Source organism: Spermophilus citellus (assembly GCF_964194105.1).
Source record: "Spermophilus citellus genome assembly, chromosome: 11".
Taxonomy (NCBI): domain Eukaryota; kingdom Metazoa; phylum Chordata; class Mammalia; order Rodentia; family Sciuridae; genus Spermophilus; species Spermophilus citellus.
Window position 1 is genome coordinate 130,805,039 of NC_138192.1, and position 25,160 is coordinate 130,830,198.

General features: G+C 47.5%; 1 protein-coding gene across 2 annotated transcripts; it reads right to left on the reverse strand.

The window, feature by feature from the left end:
- Nucleotides 1-927: 927 nt before the first annotated feature.
- Nucleotides 928-15,312, reverse strand: HJURP (Holliday junction recognition protein). Of its 2 annotated transcripts, XM_081261675.1 has the most exons (8): nucleotides 15,153-15,312; nucleotides 14,967-15,033; nucleotides 11,089-11,144; nucleotides 8,616-8,715; nucleotides 6,500-6,564; nucleotides 5,352-5,444; nucleotides 4,212-4,290; nucleotides 928-2,494 (listed from the first exon to the last, which is right to left on the reverse strand). In XM_081261675.1, exons 1-8 carry the CDS (start codon nucleotides 15,246-15,248, stop codon nucleotides 933-935), a joined length of 2,118 nt encoding a protein of 705 aa, XP_081117801.1. In that variant the 5' UTR covers nucleotides 15,249-15,312; the 3' UTR covers nucleotides 928-932. The 2 variants fall into 2 exon arrangements, with proteins under 2 accessions (XP_081117801.1, XP_081117802.1); XM_081261676.1 differs by lacking the exons at nucleotides 14,967-15,033; nucleotides 15,153-15,312 and adding an exon at nucleotides 14,117-14,169.
- Nucleotides 15,313-25,160: the final 9,848 nt, after the last annotated feature.

The window sequence follows — 25,160 nt, forward strand, 5'->3', positions numbered from 1 at the left end:
ATGGGGAGAGAGCACACGGGAGCTGTGGTGGTTTCTAGAACCAGCCAGACGCAGGAGGCAGGAGTGAGCTGCTGGGAAGGGTCCTCGGTGGACAGGCAGCGGTGGGAAAATCAGAAAAGGAGGTAACTGCGGTAGGCAGGGCCCGTCAACTGACCCCCAAGGGGGTCTGACCTCAGCAGGGGACAAACAAGAACAGGAGGCTGCAGACACGGCCTCACCTTGCCTGCCCAAGCTACCATCAAACCCAGAGCCCAACTCAGCCCACATCTCTCGGCCAGTGGGGACAAGTGACCGCAGTCACTCAGGTGAGCCATGCCACCTGGAGCCCAACTGAGGACCCATGGATCCCACTGAAGACCTGGCACTTCGTCCCGCGGGCCCGTCCACCCCGCCTGCTCCCTGACCCATGACGGGGAAAGAAAAGGGTACAGCAGGGGCAAGCTGTGGCTGAGGGGCCCAGAGCGCGAGCAGAGTCCAGAGCTGGGAGCCAGGAGGGCAGGCGTGGGAACCTGCATGCTGCTGGCCCTCCGAGGAGTTGGGAAGGGGACAGAGGTCACCATTCCCAGATCAGTTTCACCTTCCAACAACTGTTTTCTGAGTGTCGACACGGACAGATGGACAGACTGGACAGACAGCAGCAGTGAGGGCATTCCAGTGAAGACAAGGACCCCCTTCCTTCCAAACGCTTGCAGCTCCATCTTGAAGCCTCTCCCGCACACACATCCTTGTATCAATGCTGACTTCAGAGGAAGCAGACGGTCTGGGAGACAGCACCTGGAAACCCACTCACAGTCCTGCAGGGACCGGTCAGGAGGAGCGGCCAGGTCGGGATGCTCCGTGGCACCTGGCGTGCCGTGGCTTCGCTCCTCTGCACCGCAGAGGAAAAGTACCTGCTGGCGGGAACGGCACCCCACAGGCGGAAATGCTCCTCCTCACCAGCTGGCCTGTGGGGGGCCACCCTGCTCCCCTGGTCTGGGGTCGGCTTCAGCCACCTCTGAGGAATCCTGAAAACTGGCCCGGTGTCCACACGCCTGGGGGTCTGACAGCCTGTGTCTTTTTGCAGGGGACTGAGGGTCCCTCCTGGAACCATGAGCAGAGTGAGCAGATGGATGAGCCTCAGCTGCAGGTGAGCCCTGTGGACTTCGCATGTGCCACTGCGGTGACGGTGACAGCTTCTGGAAGAGAGAGTCTCGATTTGACTTTCCGAAGAGCTCTCGGGTTTGGCTCCGAACTCCTATATCAGCTTTATCTGGAGACACTCCAAGCGGGGCAGGCGCCTTTGCCTGCAGCGCCTGCTGCCGAGGCGACCTCTGGCAATACTCCTGATGAAGCTGGTCAAAGTTCTCTTTGATTTCATTGTAGCGATTTCTCTCACAGGCCAGAGGTTCTACCCTAGGTACTGAAATAGCTTGGCGGGGTGACCATGCCCTTCTGAATGTTCCAGAACTGTGTCCCTGAAGGAGGCCAGATGTCTGCCAAGAGTGGCCGTGGCTCTTGGGAAGAGATGGAGAGGCGTCGCTCTCTGGTGGGCCTCTACCTACCTCCACACATCTTTTGCTCAGGTTTTCAAAAGCCTCACTTAGCCCCTTCGGTTTTGCTTTGCTGAAAGGTAAACTCTGCCTGAGGGTTTTTAAGCCCCCAAGGCCACGTGGACCCTCAGAACCACCTCTGTACACACCCATGGCCCAGGAGCCCGAAAAGCCATCTGGGGAAGCTCGTTTCCCAACACTTGGGCAACATTCTTGATGCAGCTTGTTAAATTTGATTTCAATCTCCCTGTATCGATTCTCTGCTGGGCTGGGCAACATTTTTGGTCTAGAAACTATTTTTACAGGAGAAATCAACCACTTTAGCATCCTAAGTCTATTTTCCTGGTCAGGATGATGCACTGTGTTGAGGTCCCAAGTCAAGGAAGAATGCTTCCAGGGTGTCATCTGAAGTTCCTTCCAACGTGGATCTAATTTAAGGCTCTGGGCTTTGTTTCCTGCAAGAAAAGCTCTGTCCAGTTTTGAAGATGGCTCATGCTGGGCGACATGCAGTAAGTTCTTACAGTCTCTTAGGGGTCCTGTCTCTTGCCTGGGCTCTGAGCAGGGTGCAGGCCTCTCCCGGGAGCCCCTCCGGGAGCACCGAGCCCTGGCACAGTGCCGCTCGCTCACCAGCACCCTGCCCCTGCGCACGTGCCTCCTCCTGGAGCTCCAGCTCTGGACGATGAAGGTCTTGGTGGAGATGATGCTCGAGGGCTTTGTGCTCAGCAGCCAGCTCATGGAGTGCAGCATACCCGCGTACAAGTCGCTGATCGTCACATCGTAGATGTCATCTGCCTCGAAGGACTGGCTGCTCACGCAGCTGCTGGTCCCTAGCAGTGACAGACTGTCATTTCTAGATGCTGTGGCCAGGTCTGCTGGGCAAGGACACAACGGATCCAACTCTCTGGGGGAGGGAGTCAGCTCCATAGGATCACCAGGGCTCTCTGCAGAGACACTTCCACAGGGTCCTGGGGAAGAAGAAGAGTCAAGGGTGTCAGGGTTCAAAGCCACCCCACACTCAGGGCATGGAGTTCAAGGGCGGACCATGACCAGGTTTTCAAAATGATACAAAAAACTACAAACGATTAGAAATAGCTTCTCAGATTTCTTTTTAGCTCCTAAATCCATTTCTGCTCTCCACCCCACCCTTAGGAGTTCTCTCCCCTCAGGCTGTTTCGAAGATGGTTGCCTTTTTGAAAGTGTATTAGAAACCAGAAAATACAAGTCTACCCACGGGGACATGCAGGGCCCCGAGTAAGGTCCCTGTACTTGCTGCTTTACACAGCTTTGCTTTCGCGTTGTGTGAAAGGTTTATTTGAAAAATAAAATTAAACCTATGAAAATGAGGAAAACCCTACAAATAGAAACAGAAAAAAATAGAAGCTGTGCACCAAGCTGGTGGTGGGATGGGAAACAAAAGATCCAAGTAGGCACAGCACCCTGCGCGCTTCCCTTGGGGGACACTGTCCAAGGGCCAAGAGAGCTGGCTGCGGCTGCCACCATCCTGAGGCTAGTTGGTACTGGATGAGTGAACACGTTATGGGGCTGGAGGTGACCAGGAGAGAGGGGAAGCAGCCTCAGGGTGAAGGCGACAGAGGGCTGGTGAGCCAGGAAGGGTGCAGGCGGGGCTGCGTGAGCATCAGGGGAAGCAAGGGCTCCAGCGGGGACTTAAAAGGTGGCTGTGCCTCCGATTCTAGGAGCAATAATTAAAAAAAAAGGAACCGGACGGGGAGCCAGCTGTCCAGTAGAGAATACCAGACAGAGGCCAGAGGCCGTCACTGAATGGCAGGGCTGGAAGAGGTCCACCGTTCCCAGCACCTCAGGCGGTGCCCCTGCTGGACGCCCAAACCACCAGTGAATGGTCTTAGGGAAAAGGCTCCTGGGCCGTCCCAAAGGCTCACCTGCTGGGGACCCAAGGAGAAGTGCAGTGAGAAGTCCTTGTCTAAAGGACCAGATCAGAAGTCACCAGCAACGGAGAGGCGGACGGAATGTCCCAGAGGACACAGCGTCACACGCTTGTACTTATGCCAGGAGGCTTACCGTGAGGAAAACCACGAGGCGGCAACAGACAGGTCTAGAGGGAGGGACGTCGGGACTGTTTAAGACAAGGCCACACATGAGAGATGAGGGGGGCAACACGAAGGCCAGGAGCCGCTCTGGCCTGCACGCGACAGCTAGACCAGTGGGCGAGGCCAGTGGGCTCTCTACTGCGGGCCACGGAAGGCTGTGGAGGACGTCACTGGCTCGTCGGTGAACCGCCCTTGTCACGCCATGTTTCTGTCATGTGCTACTCACTGTGGTCATGGAGAACCCTCTGTGCTCCGGAGACAGGGAGCCCTGAGGGACGATACACACGGACCTGCACGTGTGCAGTGTGTGCGCATGCGTGTGTGGAGGGCACTGAGGCAGGCCGTGCAGTGTGGAAGGATGCTCACCGTGCCCCTCCCATGCTTCGGCAGATCACAGACTGCTCAACCCAGTCAAGAGGGTGCAGAGCTCGGAACAGCCACCAGGCCACACATGCTCAGGGAATGAGGTCATCTGAAAAGATCTTAATTCCCATGAGGTGCAGGTATCTGAGCTCCTGGCAATGAGCAATGCGTCCCACCTGAGTGGTGCTGAGCTGAGCTGCCCTAGGGCTCCAATAAAACATGTGGCTCAGGGGTGTTTCTATGTCACACTTACCGGGGCCAGGCATGGCAGGAGAGGCCAGGGAAGGCACGGGAGTCATGGGTGTGTCTGATGTGCCCCTCTTATCTGTGCCCTGAAATCAAAGCTGATGATTACAAGACAGCCACCGGGTACTGAGACCCCAGGTACTGTCCCCGACAAGAGAGCAAAGGCACGTCAGGAGTAACCCTGCATCCAGCAGGCAGGACAAGCAAGTGAGCCTGTGGGCTCTGGGCAGGAGGGAAGCCAGCCAGCCTTGCCTGCCAGGAACTCCTGCCTGGGGATCTGCCAGCTTCTCTTCCCTCGCCATTCCTGTGGACAGTCAGAATGCCTGGGGACCAGAGGGACGGTGGGCAGAGCTCAATCACCCTGGGTCCAATTCCAGTCCCTGCCTCTAATCAGCACAGCACCAGGAGGACGACACCCGCTGGGCCATGTGGGGGACAGGGTGTTACGCATGTATCATTAGGCCAGGGCCCCTGTCACCAGCACAATGACGTGTGAAGCTGAGGCCTCTGCAGGTGCGCTGTTTTCCACTGTGCACTGCGTACTCCGGTGGTACTAGAGCGTCCTCCGCTTTCTGAAGGATCTGATGCAACAGGGGGAGCTAAAGAAGTGGTGCCCTTAGGCGAACGTCCACCTGAGCTTGGGCTCTTCTTCCAAGTGAAACTGAGAAGCGGCCACCCTGGAGCACTGCACCATCCTGGTTTGCCGCCTCTTATCCCGCCAAAGGGCCCCCGTACCGCCTCACTCCAACATGACCTCAGACCAGGCAGGATAGGTTGAGGACGAGGGGATGCCGCTCACCTTGCTGCTGATCCCAACCCCAGTCACACCAGGGAGTGAGGTGGAGGCCCTTGGAGAGTCCCACCCCTGGCTTCACTAGGTTGGTGGGTTGCCCCGGGACGGGGGTGGGGGGGGGGTGGGGGGGGTGGGGGGGTGTGGAGTCCACCCTCTAACCCTGCAAGTTCCCCTGATGGTGCTGCCGAGGGGCTCCCTAGTGTAAATTCAGAGCCCAGACACAGTATCCTGGGAACAGAAGGGTCTGGAAATCATCATGCACAACACTCTTCACAAGCTCTGTGTAAAGTACAGAAAAACTCCTCAATGTACCTACTTCACACACACACACACACACACACACAGAGACAGTACCTCAAAACACCCTGCGTCTTGAAGCAGTGCATCCACCTGGGTCAGATATTTCCTTCTTAACTCATTTTTCAGAGGGCTCCAAGGCACTGGAGGCTGATTACAAAGAGAAGTCAGTATCCTAAGAGCTGCTGGGCACTGCTGTCATGAATTCTGGAGCAAACTAACGAGTCGTTAATGCAGACCTCTAAATGAAGCTACTCAGAGTCAGCTTGTGCCTCCTTCTGTTAGCAGTGCAAAGTGGCCAGGCCCCTCTGAAAAATTGCTGGGCCCTGGGCTTAACTACCAAAAATAAAGTAAAAAGATGCAGAACATAAAAGCTGGGAGGTGTTTATGGCAGCTTTCCTAGAGGAGAAAACACCTTAAGGCAACCTTGTCAGCTGCGGGCTGACAAGAGAGGCCCAGGATCCTGCTCAGGACCTCTCCACACCTGGTGCAGCCAAACTGGGGTCTCAAGACAGATGGGAAGGACCATAGGGAAGGCTGCACCCAGGGTCTGTCCAGGGGCCATGCCTGCTACAGTCCTGGGAAGTTCCCGGGGTCACAGCCACCCCTGCCCCAAAGAAGGTTTAGAGGGAAAGCAGGTGCAGTTGCTCTCACATCTGGCAGCATATGACACAGGGGACCCAGGGGCCAGGAGGGGTACGGGGCAGACTGAGCTGCCCATCCAGATAGGCAGGAAGGAAAGAACCAGGCCACACAGAAGAGACAGCTCTGTGCCCTTGGGGCACTCAGGGCCAGGAACACACAGGAGCCTTACTCTTCAGGCTAGCTTCAGCCACCTGACTTTGTGACCTTGTGACTAAACGGGCTCAAGGGTGACCTGGAACCCGACTCACAATGTCTCTTAGTTAGTCAAGGCACTCAGCATGCCATGAACCAGCCTGGTGACAGTTCTGGCCGAGGAGAGAAAGTCCCCAAATTCTTTACCATTGTCTAACTTCAGAGGTCAGTCCAGAACGGAGCCACACTGGCTGTCAAGTGCCAGGCTGAGGAGACCCAAAGAGAGAACCAAGACCTAAGAGGTGGCAGTGGTAAGAATGCGCCCAGAGGACTTGGGGAACACTGCCCAGGGCCACCTGGGTCTGCCTGCACGAGACGAGAGTGCACCCGAGGCCCCTCACCGCCACCCATCCCAAGGCGGCCCTTACCATCAAGGCCTGGGCCAGAGGCCTGCCTGGGTCCCCCACTGCTCTGGCACCGCTGCCTCCTGGATCTAAAAGTGAAAAAGGAATCGCAATCAGGATTCTTGGGAAAGCTTGTCCATGCCTCTCAGGATGGTTTTGTAACTCTGAGTGTGTGCTATCACCACAGGCTCCAGTGGCCTCTGACTGACAGCTGTGACCCTTGCCCAGCACTGTCCCATGGAGCTCCTATGACGACGGAGGGGTCTCCACCTGCTGTTCAGTCAGCAGCTGCAAGCCACACCAGGCTACTGAACAGTGGGATGTGGGTAGCAGGACTGAGAACGGACTTTAAGATTTTTTGGGGGTGAGGGGGTGGTACCAGGGATTGAACTCAAGGGCATTCGACCATTCGACCACTGAGCCACATCCCCAGCCCTATTTTGTATTTATTTAGAGACAGGGTCTCACTGAGCTGCTTAGTGCCTCCATTATTGCTGAGGCTGGCTCTGAACTCACAATCCTCCTGCCTCAGCCTCCCAAGCTGCTGGGATTACAGGTGTGAACCACCACGCCCGGCCTGACTTTAAACTTAATTAGAATTTGATCTAACACTAGTTAACGACACTCAAGACCAAAATCTCCATTAGTTTTGTAATTTGACTTTGAAAAACCAGTTTCCCCTTTAGTGGCTCAGCACAGATCACTGACTGTCCACTGGGGGCAAGGTGCCAGGGAAGGGCTGGGTGAGGGGATAGAGCTCTGGAAGGACCAGAGTTGGAGGGAGAGACAAGAGTTGGAAACATGCCGGGGCTGTAAGGAGGAGACCAAGCATAAAGCTGAGCTGCAATGGGGGTCAGCAGGGAGGATGTGGTATGGGCAGGTCAGGCAGGACTTCAGGTCTCACTCTGGATCCTGGCCTCTTCCCACAGCACAGTGGGAAGCCACCACAGTGCTTCAGACAGAAGTGGCTTGACCAGAATTCCTTGCATATCCAGGGTGGGGGAGCCCAGAAGGGGACAGGAGCTGGTGCTAAGGGCCAGGGGGGGTGAGGCAGTGGGCCTGAGAGAGGACAGGAGGTAACAGACCCAGGACAGCCTTGGACTTGAGGAAAGAGGGGGAGGCTGAGAAGAGGACCCTGGATTCTGGCTCATGCTGGAGGGGGAGGAAGGTGGACCTTGGAGGGCAGGTCTGCTGCGCCGTGGAAGTGCCAGTGTGGACGGGACGTGTTTATGGAGAGAGGTCCCCAGCAGTAAGATGCACCGGAAGGGGTCTGGGCTGGGGGCAAAGCCAGGCCTGATAAGTGCACAGGGGCTTCAGACCAACCCTGAGAAAGGGCACCCTGAAGGGCCAGCAGGTAAGCCAGCAGCAGGCCAGAGGACACGCAGGAGGGAACTGAAGAGCAGTGTGCAGAGGCCAAGGCCAGAACTTTCTGAATCTTCACATGCTGCAGGGGGAACAGGTAAAAGGTGGGCCCAGCAACAGGGTGGCCTAGAAGACCCCCAGAGGGAGGCTGCAGAGATGGAGCCCAAGCCAGAGGGCACCAGGTGAGGCATGCTCAGGTGGGGGACCAGGGAGGGTAAGGTGCACCTCCTGGAATTGGGTTGTAAAGGGACCGAGGGAGGGAGGTGGCCAGGGTAGGGACAGGGCAGTGGAGAGTCACAGGCATGTTCCACACGTGGAAGGCGAAATCTGACCACCCTTAAATGTGGATGGGACATGTAGCCCAGAGGGCAGGCTGAAGGTAGGAGAAAAGAGGGGGGCAGGGCTGGGTCCAGGCAGTGAGATGGCCTGGGGAAGACTGACAGTTGACAGAAGCAAATGTTCACGACCATCTTGATTTTAGGTCTTGTCAAATCCTGATGTAATATATCTTAGACTGGGGCGGGGCGGGGGGGTGTTCATTTGTATAAGAAATAGCTGAGTGTTTTCTGTGCTGGGCACCATGGATATATAAGGACAGGGCCTACCCTCCAGGGACTTCAGAAGGACATGACAGGGCACTTCAAGATGACCTTAGTTTTTAAAATACCCCTTAGGAAACCGCACCCCCCCATCCCCCCGCCACAAAAGAACTTCATCCTTGAACTGCTGTGACAGAGACACAGGTTGGCCAGCTCCTTTCCTAAGGGGTGGCACTCACCGGCTCTCAGGACCAGGGTGCACAAAGGCACAGGCTCGTCACCTTGGGCTGCGGCATACCCAGGGTCTTCCATCCTGTCCTCTGGCTTCCCAGGGGGGTACTAGTGGTACAAAAGTCAGCAGAGACAAGCTTACTTGAGCAATGGCACATCTGCAAGTCACCGTGAAGTGACAGACCTGCATCTGTTCTTGAACACAGGGCGCAGGAGTTCCTCAGGCTTCTTACACCTTTGCTTCATCAAGGGCCCAGAGACTCCCAAAGGCAGGGGAGGGCCCCTGCTGGAAAGCAGCCCGCCTTCTTCCTCAGCTAGCCCCAGGGCTGCTGTAATTCCCCCGAGGGGGAGGTTAGCTCTGTCCTGGAACGACCTGGTCCCAGCCCACACAGGGTTCCACAGGGACTGCAGCAAACAAAAAGCCGAAGTGAAACAGAACAAAACTGTCACCTGGTCAATGGGGAGAATCCAGAAACGGTGGTGGCCCCCGTTCTCAGTAAATGCCCAGAAGTGGTTTTAGGACCTTCACAATGTGGTGTAGCGTTGAGGTCCTGTGTGCATCCTACAAATCCCCTGTGCCTGGAGCTGCTCTAAACTTAAGCTCCTAACCAGGGGTTCAGGCCACAGGTGATCAGCTGGTCACGCTCCTGGGGAGGCGTTTCTGCCCTCTGGAGCCTGTTCTATACCAATGACATCAGCCAGTTCTCACCAGTGAAACGTGAGCATTCGACATATTAGACTGGCTAAAATATTTCAGGAATTCCCCTGGGGAGCACTGTCCCCGTAGGAATGGTCCTCAGGCACCTCTGTGGGTCCAGGGGACGTGAGGATCTTGTGAGCACTGCACAGCAACTGAAGGCACTTCCTGGAGACCACTGCCTTTGCCTCCCAATGACATCATCACACAGGTGGGACTTGGTGTAGTTTTCAGAGCTAGGTTTTGTGGCTGCCTGGGTCTAAAGGGTAGTAAAACTAGTTTGGGAAGCAGCCAGCCCTTACCAATCCCTGCTTGGCAGCGCTGGCATCTACAGAGAGAACCCAAGCCTTAGGTTATGCTCAAACTGGCTCAGGGAGATGCACAGTCTCCAGGGACCCTGGGAGCAGCATGAGCATTTGGTTTGGGGGGAGAAGTTTAAGGTGGATTTGGGCACAGGCACCAACATCTAGTGAGCTGTGGGGTCCACGCTATAATCACAGCTATGCCCACTTCTCTAGCCCCACTTTTCTAAGCTCAGCAATTCTTTGGGTCCCAGGCAGGGGTCCCCCTGCATTTTAAGCAAAAGCCTAAATATTCAGATAAGCAATTTGCTACCAGGACCATCCAGCACTGGTCTGATTAAGTAGTTGCCTCTGTATGTATAATTTAAAGAGAATAGATCCTTTGACCTCCTATATGTGGGCATTGACTAAAAAAGGGGTGAGGGGACATCATACTGGGGAAATTAGGACCAGGATATTCCTCTGGGAACTACACAGCAGGGGTTTTATTAATAGAGCTCATTTTATTAATGGGGGCTCATTCACATTATCCAAGCTGCCTCCCCTACAAAAGGGCTGAGAAGTTTATGCAGACATATAGCCAGCAAGGCCTCACATATTCACATCGGTCTTTCAGAGAAAGCATACCAACCCTGACTGATAGAGAGAGTCAAGGGCCAAGAGGGGGCTAGGGCCTGTCAACAGGAGACAGTTACAAATGCTAGCTGAACTGCAGGACGGACAATGAAGACAGGAGCCCTCATGTCTATTAACCAGGAAAGTGAGAGTGAAAACAATGTGTATTTATAAACATGTGTAATTTACATTAAACTAAAATGGCATCAGCGACCACTGCAGCACAGAGGTCAGACTAATTTTCGGCAGTTCTGTGTATTTTCATCATTTCTATGACTAAAATTAATCAAAAAGGTGGTTTGATTTAAGAACAGCTATCAACGCTGTGTATCCTCAGAGCAGGAGGATGTGTTCATTCTTGGGTACATGGGTTCCCTGACCTGTGACCTTGAGGAGGAACGTGAGGTGTCTAAGAAGCACAATTAATGGAACACCAGACAACCTTGCAAAAGTTACTGGGGAAAAAGGCTCCCAGGGTCTCACAGGACGAAAGCAAACTCTCCGAGCACAGGAGAGATCACAGAGCCCCAGGGCTACGGGGAAGGTGGCGGGCATGGAGCCTGCCCGCTCCCCTTCCTCTCATCTCTCCCTCCCCTAGAAGGGACTGGATTGGGTCTCTTCCATGAGGACACAGCAAGTGAGCCTCGGGCTAGGATGGCACGGCCTTTGAGAGGGCACTGAGTTGGCCCAGCCTCTGCACCGGAGCCTGCAACTTCTGACGGGAAATGCAAGGCATAAAAAAGAGCTAGACATCACGTGGCTGCTCCTTGCCTGACAAGCAACGAAGAAATGCTTCTCAGTAAATCCTCAAAAGCAGAACGGAGCAGTGAGACAAGGAAATGCGGGGCCACCACTGACATTACCTACCTGGATTAGTCCTTCGCTTCCTTCTGCTATTAGTTTTCCTCCCCAAATTTTCAATCCTTTAGAGAAGAAACAAAAATAACTGTTTAATCCTCAACACTGAATTTCTGCTCAACATGTTTTCATAGAAAGCCAGTGTCAGATACAAAAAGGATGATATTAAAAGTGAGCCAGGATCCCAAAAGTCCGTTGCTAGCCTTTAAGTTGAACAGACAGCTCTGTCGTAATGGAAACCTCCCCTACCTAATGGGCAGCAGTTCACTAAATTACACTAAACTGTAAAGTTGAATGAAAACAGGAACATACATATGCCAGGTAGTGTCCTTATCCTTAAAATATACATGTACTAAGGGCAACACATATACTGTATTTAGAGTAAGCACTTTTCTTTTCCTTTTTTTTTTTTTTTGGGGGGGGGTACTAGGACTTGAACCCAGGGACACTTAACCACAGAGCCATATTCCCAGCCCTTTCTATTTTTATTTTGAGACAGGGTCTTGCCAAGTTGCTGAAGCTGGTCTCAAACTTGCCATCATTGTGCTTCAGCCTCCTGAGTTGCTGGGATTATAGGTATGTGCCACCATGCCTGGTAGCGTAAGCATTTTTTGAGAGCATTTCTACATAACTCAGAGTAAGTGCTTGTACCTACAAAGCAAGCCCATGCAAAGGGCCAACAATGAGTTCTGTCCTGCCACCTACCAACTTGTAGAACCTGGGCCATATACTCAAGGTCTCCCTAAACTTGCTAGGGGAAATTCAAATTAATAAGGAATGGTAGAAACTTAAACTTACATTATGCTCACAATGCTTCAGGTTTATTCTAAATCCTTTTCAAGAATGCCATATTTACAATTCACAACTACCCACCCACACATAACTTGTACAGTTCTCCTGACATCTGTGGAACAGGGACTTACCACAGTCATCGTACAGATAGATGTGGGCAAAGCAAAGTTCAAATACTAGTCCAGGCCACCTGCCCATGGAGCCAGAATGTGAACTCTGGGCAGCACGGATCCTGCACTCTTGACCACTAGGCCACAGGGCCTTTCCAGAGCAAAGTGATGCTTGCACACATGGGTTCAGAGTTATCAAGTTTCACACTTTGGTTAAGTGACACGGTACAAGTTACTTAACCTTTCTGTACTGTATCCACATTTAATTGTGATGATTCCAACAGTGGTGCCTACCTTGCAGGGTTGAGAATCAGTATGAGAGGCTTAGGAGAGCAGGGTATGGGGTAAGTGATCAATACACTATCCCCTGCTGTCTTCGTCACAATAGGTGCCAGAGTTAGTTTCACTCTCCCCTTTGTGGTGCTGCCTTAAGCTGGCAATTCACATTACCATGCATTTAAGAAAAGGCCATGCTACTAATTATCTTTTTTTTTTTTAATTGTTGGTCGTTCAAAACATTACATTAGAGCAGATTATGCTAAGTGAAGCTAGCCAATCCTTAAAAAACAAATGCCAAATGACTGCTTTGATATAAGGGGAGTAACCAAGGACAGGGTAGGGACGAAGAGCTTGAGAAGAAGATTAACATTAAACAGGGCTACTAATTTTTTTTTTTAATTATTTTATTGTTGGTTGTTCAAAACATTACATAGTTCTTAATATACCATATTTCACAGATTGATTCAAGTGGGTTATGAACTCCCATTTTTACCCCGTATACAGATTGCTGTGTCACATCAGTTACATTTCCATTGATTTACAAATTGCCTTTCTGGTGACTGATGTATTCTGCTGTCTATCCCATTCTCCACTGTCCCCCCTCCCCTCCCCTCACCTCCCCTCCCCTTCTCTCTCTCCATCCCCTCTACTATAAATCGTTTCTTCCACTTATCTAATTTTTCTCCTACTCCTCCTTTCCTCTTATATGTAGTTGTGTATAACCCTGAGGCTCACCTTCCAATTCCATGCAATTTCCCTTACCTCTCACTTTCCCTCCCGCCTATCATCCCTGTTTAATGTTAATCTTCTTCTCCAGCTCTTCGTCTCTACCCTGTCCTTGGTTACTCCCCTTATATCAAAGAAGACATTTGACATTTGTTTTTTAAGGATTGGCTAGCTTCACTTAGCATAATCTGCTCTAATGCCATCCATTTCCCTCCAAATTCTATGATTTTGTCATTTCTTATTGCAGAGTAATACTCCATTGTGTATAAATGCCACATTTTTTAATCCATTCATCTATCAACAAAAGAAACAATAAGAGAGATAAACAGGGAGCCTACATCCTGGGAACAAATCTTTACCCCACACACTTCAGATAGAGCCCTAATATCCAGAGTATACAAAGAACTCAAAAAATTAGATAATAAGATAACAAATAACCCAATCAACAAATGGGCCAAGGACCTGAACAGACACTTCTCAGAGGAGGACATACAATCAATCAACAAGTACATGAAAAAATGCTCAACATCGCTAGCAGTCAGAGAAATGCAAATCAAAACCACCCTAAGATACCATCTCACTCCAGTAAGATTGGCAGCCATTAAGAAGTCCAACAACAACAAGTGATGGCGAGGATGCGGGGAAATGGGTACACTTGTTCATTGTTGGTGGGACTGCAAAATGGTGCAGCCAATTTGGAAAGCAGTATGGAGATTTCTTGGAAAGCTGGGAATGGAACCACCATTTGACCCAGCTATTCCCCTTCTCGGTCTATTCCCTAAAGACCTAACAAGAGCATGCTACAGGGACACTGCTATATCGACGTTCATAGCAGCACAATTCATGATAGCAAGATTGTGGAGCTACTAATTATCTTAAGAGAAGCACCAAGACAGGGGCCCCGGACCAGGAGCACGAGCCATGAGCTTGTAACACACAGATCTACTGAACTGGCACCCAGTACCTTGGCTGGTAGTGCCAGAAGCCTGTGCATTAGCCAGCTCTTTAGGTGGCGTCTACATGGTCAAGTGTGCCTGTTCCCAAGGTGTTGGGGTGCTTTATCCACTGTAATCCCCAAACTGACACCCAAAGTTCTCACTGGCAAAATCAGTGGTACTTAAGATACGTACATTGTTCAAAACACTGCAGATGCTCCCTGTCCTTGACATATGAAGACAGTGATGCCAACAAACAAACCCTTAGGTCATGTCCTGTCAGACCAGAAAGTAAAAGAAATTTGCTGCTGGAATATTTTAGTTTTTGCCTGGGTAAATTTTTCACTGAATGTGTGACTGGTTCAGCTAAAAAGGCAGAGAACGAGGATTTCTCTTGATTTAAGCAGCAGTTTTAAGAACCTTTTGTGCCTGTCTAGTGCTGGGCAGAATGTGATCTGAGATTTGCTTTCTTCAGTAGGTAAAAATGACTTGGTAATAAGGTCACATGGGAGCAACAGCCTCCATCTACTGCAGAAGCTCTCCAGTCACTTACCAAAGAGAATCCACTTAAGGCATTTTACAACATCTGCATGTTCCAGCACAGTGGTCAGAACCTTGAGAAGGATGTGACTACTCAAGTTAAACACTGACAACAACAGTTAATGAGTGTCACTAGTGCCCAGCGGTGCTCCAAGAGTCTCATAAGGGTTCTGCATAACTGCTACCACATCCATGAAGGGTAGGTGACTGTCATTATCCTTCCTCTCTTACAGATGAAGAGCCTGAGTCACTGAATGGCTAAGCTGAATTGCCAACCCAGGAAGGCAGGGGCACCGGAGGAATCTTTGTGCCTTCAGGAATTCTGCTTAGTTAGATAAGCAATCCTGTTGGCAGTACATAACATACACGTTCAAAGGAACGAGTAATGTTCCGGGCCCAAGGGTGAACCGGCTCACTTTCCTACGAGGGCGGGGACAGCATTTCAAATCGCAGTCTGCACTGTTCATTCATACACTCCACCGCAAACACTCAGGACGTTCCCTACCCTGGGGCGTCTGGTAGGTCAGCGTGGCCATCTGCACCAGTGGGTCGTCCTCGAAGGGCCGGTCATACTGCGGGGCGGAAGGGGCTTGAGTCAGGTCCCCCGGCCGCACGGTCCGGACCCGGGAGAGGAGGTGCCAGCCCGCCCGCCCGCCCGCGCGCCCCTCCACCACCCAGCGGCGGGGACCACCTTCTCTATCAGCTCCCGCATGCGCCTCTGGAAGCGGCGGCGGCTGTCCCTGAGCTTCTGCAGCAGCGCGTCTTCCTCCAGGCCCCGGCCCTCCATGACGCACGCCGCTCGCCGCCACCAGCCGCGCGATGCCAGACCGCCCCGCGCGCCGCTCCCACCGGCCGCCCGGTCCCCGCCGCCTCTCGGGCTCCTATTGGCTGGGGCGGATGGACTGCGTTGATTGGTTCATTTGAAAGTGTTGGCACCACTTTCTCTCCGCCAATCCGCGTCCGAGCTTCAGGCCCCGCCCCGGGCGTTGCGTGGAGCGGAAAGAGAGAGGGAGGGGTGAGCTGCGGCCAGGCAGAGTAGTGGGGGCCTCAGGCCTTGGGTGCTGCTGTCGCCTGAGCGCTCCGAGGTAGCCCGACCTGCTCAGTTCCTTTCCCTCACTCCCTCGGGAGCGCGTCTGCAGGACACTCCTTTATAAGCTTCCTGTGCACTAACTCAGCTTGGTGGCGCCCTGGGGAACCCGACCTACCGCAAGTGGCCACCAAACCTGTATAATGTGCAGCTTTCCCAGTTTCCTGGAGCGGATGAGGCACCTCCTCCTCCTTAGGGGATGTTCTTTGTCTCCACACATAAATTAGTTTTTAGACATCTAATGCCACACATTTAGAGACTTGAGGCCTTGGACAAGGTTTCCTTTATGTTTTGGAGAACTTTCTCTTCTGTGCCTGACTGGTGTGATAATGCCACTTTTCAGAACTGGCCTTTCCCAAGGCTTGTTCCTCATCCCTGGGAAACCACCCTCAGACTCCAAGGCTTTTCTGACTGGTTTCACTGACAATCCAAGGATCTGCCTCTGTCCAGGGGATCCTGGGCAGCTTCAGGAGAAAGACTTCTCAAGTCTCAAGCTCAAGTCTAATTGAAGTTCTTGCCAACCCTTAGTGAGCACCCAAAGCCCTTGTCCAATTCTGGCCTGCTAGTCTTTCAGGTCCCTCTGACTGGCTTTCCCCACCCCTTGAGTGGTGGTCCAGCAAAGGAAAGAGGAAACCTAGTGATGCTTCTCATTTGATGCCATCCCTACAACTCCCTACCCATGCTTGGCAGCCTAAACATGTGCCTTCAGAACCCAGGCCTGCTAAGCAAACTCCTTCCCCATCACCTCCCACTCCCACGTAGAGGGGAAGTATCACAAGTCAGCTTCTTCCCCAGGAGCAGGAGTTCCTGGGTGTGGCACTGTAGGGTCTCAGGGTTCCTATGGGCAGCAGAGTTCAGGGCAAGAGGGTGTGGCCCTGGCTTCAGGGTCTTTTCTGTCTGCACTTGCACCCTGCTCTCTGCTAGCCAAACTAGGCTTTCCAAACCTCGAAAAGCCATTTACAATAACTATGCCTAGAAAATCGTTCTCATTGGAGTTATTTTATGGCTGCTCTCATAAAACGTTCCTGGATTTTGCTTCAAATAAAATGGAAGGAGATTTATTCTGCATAGAGTTGCCACATAAATAATTTTATGTTGGTAAGGTGTAGAACTATCACCCCTTTATCTTTTTTTGGGAAAAGCACAGCTTTTGGCTGGTCCCAGGGTTGACACAGAAATTGCTATGTAACAGTGAGAACCACAGCCTGAGATGAGTTATCAACTACAGAAACGAGGCCCCAGCTGATGCTAACAGAGACTGGGAAATAGCTGGTAACACTTGGATTGCCACAAGATGTCAGTCAAAGCTCACACAAATGTGTTTATTCTTTGATTTAATGAGTCTACTTTTTAAAATCTGTCAAAGTAGTTCATGATTTTGGCAAGGATTTAGCCAGAGGACTGTTAGCAAAACAATTGGTAATGTCCAGTAGAAGGTCACTTGAGTAAGTGATGGTGGGTACTATCTGTAGTCCACTCACGACAGTTGTGAAGTACTATAATTATTGACATCTGAAATGTATATGATATTTTTATGAAGAAGGCTATGAATATATGTTTTACATGCCTGCATTTTAGAAATATACATTATATGTTTTAAATGTTTAAGTATACATATACATATGTATATATATATATGTATATATTTATACACATACCATACCCACGTGTATATATTTATACATGTGTACACATATGCATACATGTGTACATACGCTTGTGGTGTATATATAAATATATGCACATGTACAAATGTGTATGCATGTGTATATTTATACGTATGTGCACATATATGTATATATATATATGGATGGATGTGTATATGTATATTTATTTTAGAATTATCTCTAGGTGATGTCTGATAGGTCATTTTTAATATTAGTTTTCATTAGTTGCATTTTCTAGAATAGGCATGTACTGTGCAAGTATAAGTGCATCACTCATGTAATGAAACAATCAATTGTTTTAGTACATTTTGTGCTGCTGTAACATGACCAAGACTGAGTAATTTGCAGTGAACAGAGATTTATTTATAGCAGTTATGGAGACTGAGATGTCCAGGACCAAGGGTCTGGCACTGATAAGGGCCTTCTTGCTACATCATCCTATGTGGAGGACAGATGGGCAAGAGAGGACAAGAGAGAGCAAGGGGGCAGATCTGTCCTTTGAGAAGGAGCCCACTTGCTCGATAATGGCCTGGTCACCTCCCAGCTCTGTTTCATTGTGAAGTTTCTAAGACATTCTTCTGGGGGACACATTCAAACCATGGCACCAATCGTGTGCTTTTACCTTGGTGCTACAAATTCAGAAGCCACTTATCCAATCAGGACAGGTGTGGCTCCAACCACTCTAGGTCAGCAGGGAGCAGAGCATTGCAGGTAGAGCCCCCTCCAGCTTTGCCTTTTGAGCCAGATAGTGAGAAGGCTTCTTCTAGGGCAACCCAGAGTGTCTGCAGAGGCTGTTGCCGAAGGTATGCATCAATGGGGTACTTACTCTCTAACTTCCTCTCTGTGGCCAGGTCATCATTTCAACAATGATCCAAGTTCTCTGAGCTCTCATTGGTGAATTCATTTTGTTACCTTATGATTTGTGACTGCAGAATGCCGCAGTCTGGCTGGGCACAATTCACGAGCCACTTGTCAAGCACAAAGGAACTTTATTTTTAGAACACACACTAAGCACCACATGAGCTCTTCAGGAATTCCCTCAGAACTCAACTGCCACCACTGACTTCCTGTGAGCCTCTCAACCCCCCACTCCTCCTGCTCTTGAGGCCAATTGGCTGGGTCATGTGGGCGGAGCCAAAAGAGTCCCCCAATGAGCAGCTCCGTGGTCTGAAAGGGCGGGGAAACAGCCCAATGATCATCACTGCAGAGGAGCCAATCAACTGGCAGCTGGAAGTTTGCTGGGGCCCCTTAGGCTGTGGCTCTCAACAGCAGAAGTCTTTGTTTAAAATAATTAGATCATTAGACCTTTTGGTTTGGAGATAAAACATTTGGAAAATACCTTTGTTTATTTGGCTGCATAAACAAAGTGCATGCTGGGGCTCAACTATCTTCTTTGTTTGGATTTGTCTATGTGGAAATCTCAGATTCCTGCAAGAGCGTCTTCTTCCTATGGGAAGACTCACTGTGATCCCAAGTCTTGCACTTTTTTCTTGGATACTCTGAGTGTGAAGTTTTTGAAGTGCTAGGTTTTGAAGATATAATACGTTAAAATGAAGATAAAGCATCTTATTAATAATTTTCAACATTGTTTATGTGAAATTGATCATATTTAAGATAAATTTGCTTGAATAGAATATAATTAAAATATGTTTACATATTTCTTTTTACTTTTTGAAACCATCCCTGCATTCCACACTTCTTCAAAACTCTACAAAAAGTCAGAGGGTACCCTCCCTGGGCAGCCCTCTGACTAGCACTGCTCTCTGTCACCACAGTCAATCAACTTCCAGCTCTGTCCTTTTATTCAATACTGAGCTGTGGCTCATCCTTGCACAGAGTGGATAGCTCCTCCTCCACACTGCCGAAGCCATAGCTGGCAGATGCGCCTCTTGGGACTTATTAGAAGAGCAGAACGTGTCTACATCCCTAATATGGCAATCTGTGGGCTATACCTGAGAGAGAGGCTCTGACCCCCAAATAATAATAATAATAATAATAATAATAATAATAATAATAATAATAATAATAATTTATTTTATTATTTTTGGTACTAGGGATTAAACCCAGGGGCAAGGAACACTGAGCCACATCCCCAGCCCTTTTCATAATTAACTTTTAGACAGGATCTCACTGAGTTGCTTAGGGCTTCACTAAATTGTTGAGGCTGGCTTTGAACTTGCAATCCTCCTGCCTCAGCCACCTAAACCACTGGGATTATAGGCATGTGCCACCATGCCTGGCCTAAAATTTAATATATATCTGCCACAGGGTGCATAATCCCAGATACTCAGGAGGCTGAAGCAAGTGAATTGAAAGTTCAAACCTAGCCTGAGCAATTTATTCAAAAAATAAAAAGGGTGGGGATGTAGCTCAGTGCTAGAGCATTCCTGGGCTTAATCCCTAGTACTTAAAAAAAGGGGGGGCAGCATATGTGGGTTAGTTATAATTTCTGCCCTTGGGGCTGTCAGTTACCACAGTCAGGAATGAGGAGCCAGCTTATATATACATACATATATATTCTGAGTAATCATTCATTTTGTCAAGTTTTCAAATGTATTGGTTTAAATGAATGTACAGAATTCTCTAACATTCCGATCTTCACTGTATGTGTGGTGATGGCTCCCACTTAGTTTCTAACATTATTTACTTATACATCCTGTCTCTCTTTTTTCCCAATAAACATATTTTATTTTTAATGTTTTTCCAAATGTTTATTGGTACATTACAGTTGTACTTAATGGTTGTATTTGTTGTTACGTATTTATACATGCACACAATAGAACAATATAATTTGGCCAATATCATTTTCTAGTATTTCCCTTTTCTGGCCCCTCCTCCCACCCCCCAGTCCTTTTCCTCTAGAGATCTCCCTTCAATTTTCATGAAATTCCCTCTACCTTTCTTTTCCTGCAATAAAGATATTTTTTCTTGGGCTGGGGTTGTGGCTCAGTGGTAGAGTGCTTGCGTAGCACATGTGAGGCCCTGGGTTTGATCCTCAGCACCATATAAAAATGAAGTAAAAATATTGTGTTCACCTACAACTAAAAAAAAAAATAAATATTTCCTAATTCTAATAACTGTAGTGTAATACCAGCAGACATTGAATATTAAATAATTAAAGCTTACAATCCTGGCATTTGGCTTAATAACAAATACTAGAAGCATTTGTCAAGAATTAAATAATTTTATATCTAATTTTTAAATGCAATATGCAATACATATATAAAATCTCTTGGCCAGCATAATGTATAAAGATTAGCAAACAGGTGTGTATGTGAATTTTTATCAGCCCACACTCCTGCCAACACTTATCATTGGATTTTTGCTTATAAGTGCAAAATAGTATCTCCTTGTGGTTTTAATTTGCATTTCCTTAATTGCTAACAAGACTGAAACACAATTCCACATTATATTTAAAGTTTCATTTTTCTACTTCAGTGTTTAGAACCGCATTTAACTGTTTTTAATTGATTTTTTATTGAAATAATTATTGATTTATATGTAACTGTGAGAAATAATGCAGAGCTATTTCCTTAACATTTTGAATAGTTTCCCAAAAGGTAATATTTTACTTGTATTGACTTTAATTTACTCTTATTTTTCTAAGTTCTTAAGGTAGGAATTTAGATTACTGATTTTTAGCATTTTAATGCTGTGAATTTCCCTTAAATTACTATTCCAGGAGCATCCCAAATATTTTGGATATGTTATTTCTTTCCACTCGATTATGTGTATTTTAAAAAATTTACTTTGAGGCTTCCTCTTTGATCATGGATTACTTGAAAGTGTATTCTTTAATTTCTATCTGTTTAAAGATGTTCTGTTGTCTTTCTGTTATTGATTTCTAGTTTGCCAGAGAACTATTGATTTTTAGTTAGATTACTGCCAGCGAACAGAATTGATATGATTTCAATGCTATTATATTTGTTGATTTTTTTTTATGGTGGAAACGGTTTTAAAGTAGTAGTTCAGTTATTAGAAAATTAGTTCAACCAGGTTCATACACATAACAACAGATTTGAGACTTGGGCTCAAATATTATTATATGGTGGAGCAGATGAAATGCAGGGATCTCACAAAGTTTTCTTTATAAAAGCTGCCTTAAAATCTTTTATTCTATTTCCAATATATATGTCACCAGTTATTAAAATAGTTTTATAATAATGCGATGAGAAAGTTTATCATGAAAGTTAAAAACTGAAGTAACATGCTTTTGGATTGGTGGTTCAGATCCACCACACAATCCCCATGTGGTTGCCCAGTGGCCAGCGAAGGAGCTCTTCTCGTGCGCTTGGACCCTGGTTCTTCCTCAGACCATTCAGTTCTCCATCACCTGTTAAAGGATACGGAGCTCCAGGATCTTTCTCAGGCCTCAGCACTTGGTAAGATTGTGAGTTTGTGACATGTCATTTTTACTCCACACTATGACCTAACTCAAGTAAATTCTTTGACATGATTCCAAAAATAAGGTCCAAATCATTTGTATAAATATCAAACTTCCCAATATTCTGCACTTTGTCCATTTGTAATTTTCCTCATCATTTTTTCTTCCTTCAATTCAAAGTATTTCTTTCCTCTCTTATCACATTCACATTAGCACAGCCTACTATCAAAGAACATCAGCTTTCCATCCCAGTGTTCATCAGTACCTCAAGTTTTTAATATTAGTGTCCACTGGTATCTCAGATACTTAATTTTCTGTATTTGTTCATACAGAATGGATTTTAATTTTCTTTTTCTTTTTTTCCCTTTGGTGGTGCTGGGGATCCAACCCAGGTCTTGTGTATGCTAGGCAAGTGCTCTACCTCTGCCCTATGTTCCAAACCCCTCTTTTCATGACAATCTTAACTGCAGCTGAGCTCAGGTATTTATATTCATAAATACATATCATTGCATCATGAATCACTTTATTCATCTTTTATATTGTCATTCATTGGTGTAATTTTCTGACTTAAAAAGAGTTTGTATCTTTATTTTATTAGTCCTTACAATATAAAGAAACTTTTATTTTTTACGATCATTTTGGTATCATAATGAGGTCAGGGAAGTCTTTTCAAGGATGACAGCTAAGGCAGAATATTTTTTAAAAAAATTATTTTTAAAATGTAAAAACATAGAAATGAAACATTTTTGTGACAAAAAAACCTAAGAAAAATTCAACAGGCAAAAACAAAATGAGAAGAGTAGCAGAATTAAATATTATGATGGATTAATAATTAAAAACATGTAAAAGAATATTATGAAAGCCCCTAGTGGGAAGTGGGCAAAGTTCTTAAAGTGTTGCCAACAAGGGATGGAATTCAAACGCATGCAGGCATAGAGTGTTCTGACTCAAAACTAAACAAAATGCCACAAGCTGGTCAAATGAGTAAATAGAACAATAACAAGTACCAGCAAGGGTATTTGTTTTATTCTAAGACTTCAGGAAACCATCAATCATGCTTCCAAGTTCCTTTTGGTGGCATGTCTGAAAGGGACTCAAAACCTGTCTGTTTGGGCATGGTGGTGCACACCTGTAATCCCAGTGGCTTGGGAGGCTGAGGCAGGAGGATCTCCATTTCAAGCCAGCCCATGTCTCTTCTTCCCTTTAATGAGTCTGCTTTCTGAAGTCCATTCTAAGTCATTAGCCTGGTGGCGAGGATGTGGCTGGAGGCCTTCTAGTGAAGCTCCATTCACCGAGTCCAGCACAGGAAGGGTAGTTAAGCAAATGGTGACAGACACCTGTCTGTGCTCCACTGATCATTTTGAAGAACTGTATTGACTGGCATCTAAAATGTGTGTATAAATATACATCATACATTTAAAAAATTTGAGTGTGTATATCTCAAAATGTTTCCAGGGTTCTCTCTGCTGGGGGTATGAGGGTCGTTTCTGACACTGCTTTTCTTGAACTGATTTTCCAGAGGGAGCACCTCGTGCAGGTGCACAGTGTGTGCCTCATGAGTACACACACTTGATCAGCTGTGTGTTTTTACCTCAGCCCTGCAAAATCAGAGATCTTTTATCCAAACAAGACATGGGAGGCTCCAGCGTTCCCGGCTGCTGCCCCACAGCTGGACACGGCCTTGCCATCTGGATGCCCAGAAATGGGTTTTCCTGGGAAAAGTGGGGTTACAGCTGTCTTTGTGATGTTTCTGCTCCAGTTTCATGTGGTGGGAAATTGCTTTTTATTCTTCATCTTAGGCTTTTAGGGTCATGATTAATGTGTTTTAATGGGCTACCCATTTTGAAAATCAATGAAAAGAATTTATGTTAAAAATAGAAGGCAATTAGATTGATTTGAATGACCTATTTTTAATCAATCCCAGTATTTATGGATCTGAAAACTTTCAGGACATCTTTCTCCAGAGCATTCAGGGATCAGCCCTTCTGCCCTTATGTGTGAATGATTTTAAAACAGGAGGCACCAGGATGATGGATAATTTGCTAAATCAGCCTCTCTCTCTCTCTCTCTCTCTCTCTCTCTCTCTCTCTCTCTCTCTCTACCTTTACAATGTTCTGGACTTGCCCTTTGTTCATCTTTCCTCCCTCGGTGCAGTGCCTCCTCACCTCCCGTGATTTGCTGGAATGAGCTTGAAATGTATACCAGATGTTCCTTTCTGTTTCATGCAAAGTTTGGATGCCTCTAGTTCTTATTTAAAACTAACTTTTAAGTTAAATAATGCTAAATCTTCTCTCAACTATCTTTATCTTTTTATTCTCAGTTACTTTCATCATTTCTTCTAAAGTTCTTATTTCTGGCAAGAAATATCTATTTGCATCTCTTTTATTTATCAAAATTAACTTTGTTATAAATCACAGGATTAGGCTCTCTAGGGATTCACTTGCTTTCTCATCTTTGGTATTTTAAATATTTTGTTATGTCCAAGAATTTTTTAAATTGTTGAGAAGGATGTATATTTAGAATTCTTAAATATATATATGTATATATATGTATATATATATTTAAATATATATGTGTATATATATATATATATATATATATATATATATATATATATATATATATATGATGTTGGTGGACCTTTATTTTATTCATTTATTTATATGCAGTGCTGAGAATCAAACCCAGGGCCTCACACATGCTAGGCAGGTGCTCTACCACTGAGCCACAGTCCTCTATTTAGAATTCTTTATGAATTTTCTTAATTCTATAGATTCAGAAAAAAGTAGTAACTCCATTTCCTTACCTTCTCTTTTCTCTGGTCTCTGCATGGTATTCTTACTATGTTCTTGCATTTGTACGTAAAAATGCTGGGCTTGATACTTGCAGTCATTTCTCTGAAATTAGCAGTATAATTTGCTAAAGTGCTGAGGAGAAGAAATTATAGAAACCAATGAAACTGTCTCCTCTACCTGGAATAATCAATAGCCATTGGCTGTGAAGCCTGATTGGGGGCCTCAGAGGAGTGTGAACTGAAGGCTCCTGGAGGTCAAGTTAGTGTGGCCAAGGACTGACTCATGTGCAGACTAAAGCCAAGCCAACCTTGATCCCCCAGGAGGTGGCAGCAATGGTTCTGCCCTCCTGGGAGGATCCAGCTAGTATTTCCTGAAGGTTCACAGTTCACCTGGCTGCAAGGTCACGTACGCCCTGTCACTAGGTCCCCAGCACAGTTCTGAGGGTTGACACTAGTATCATCCACGATTTACGGAGTGGAAGCTGAGGCTGGGGACGGGGTGGCAGAGGTGATGTGACTAGTCCAGGGTTCCTGAACAACTGTTAGTGGAGATGGAGTTTGAAACTAAATAATAGGTTTTGGGACCCACGCACCTGTAATCCATGAGTACCCCTGGCATATGTCTTATTTCAAGTTTTCCAGGGCTCATATGACAAGGAGACTGGGATTCTCAAAGCCAGAGACTCATAGCCCATCTGTTCTCTCCTTACATCTAACTCAGGGCTAGTAGAACCAGGGCTGTGGTTGCCTGTCTCTTGAAACAAGAA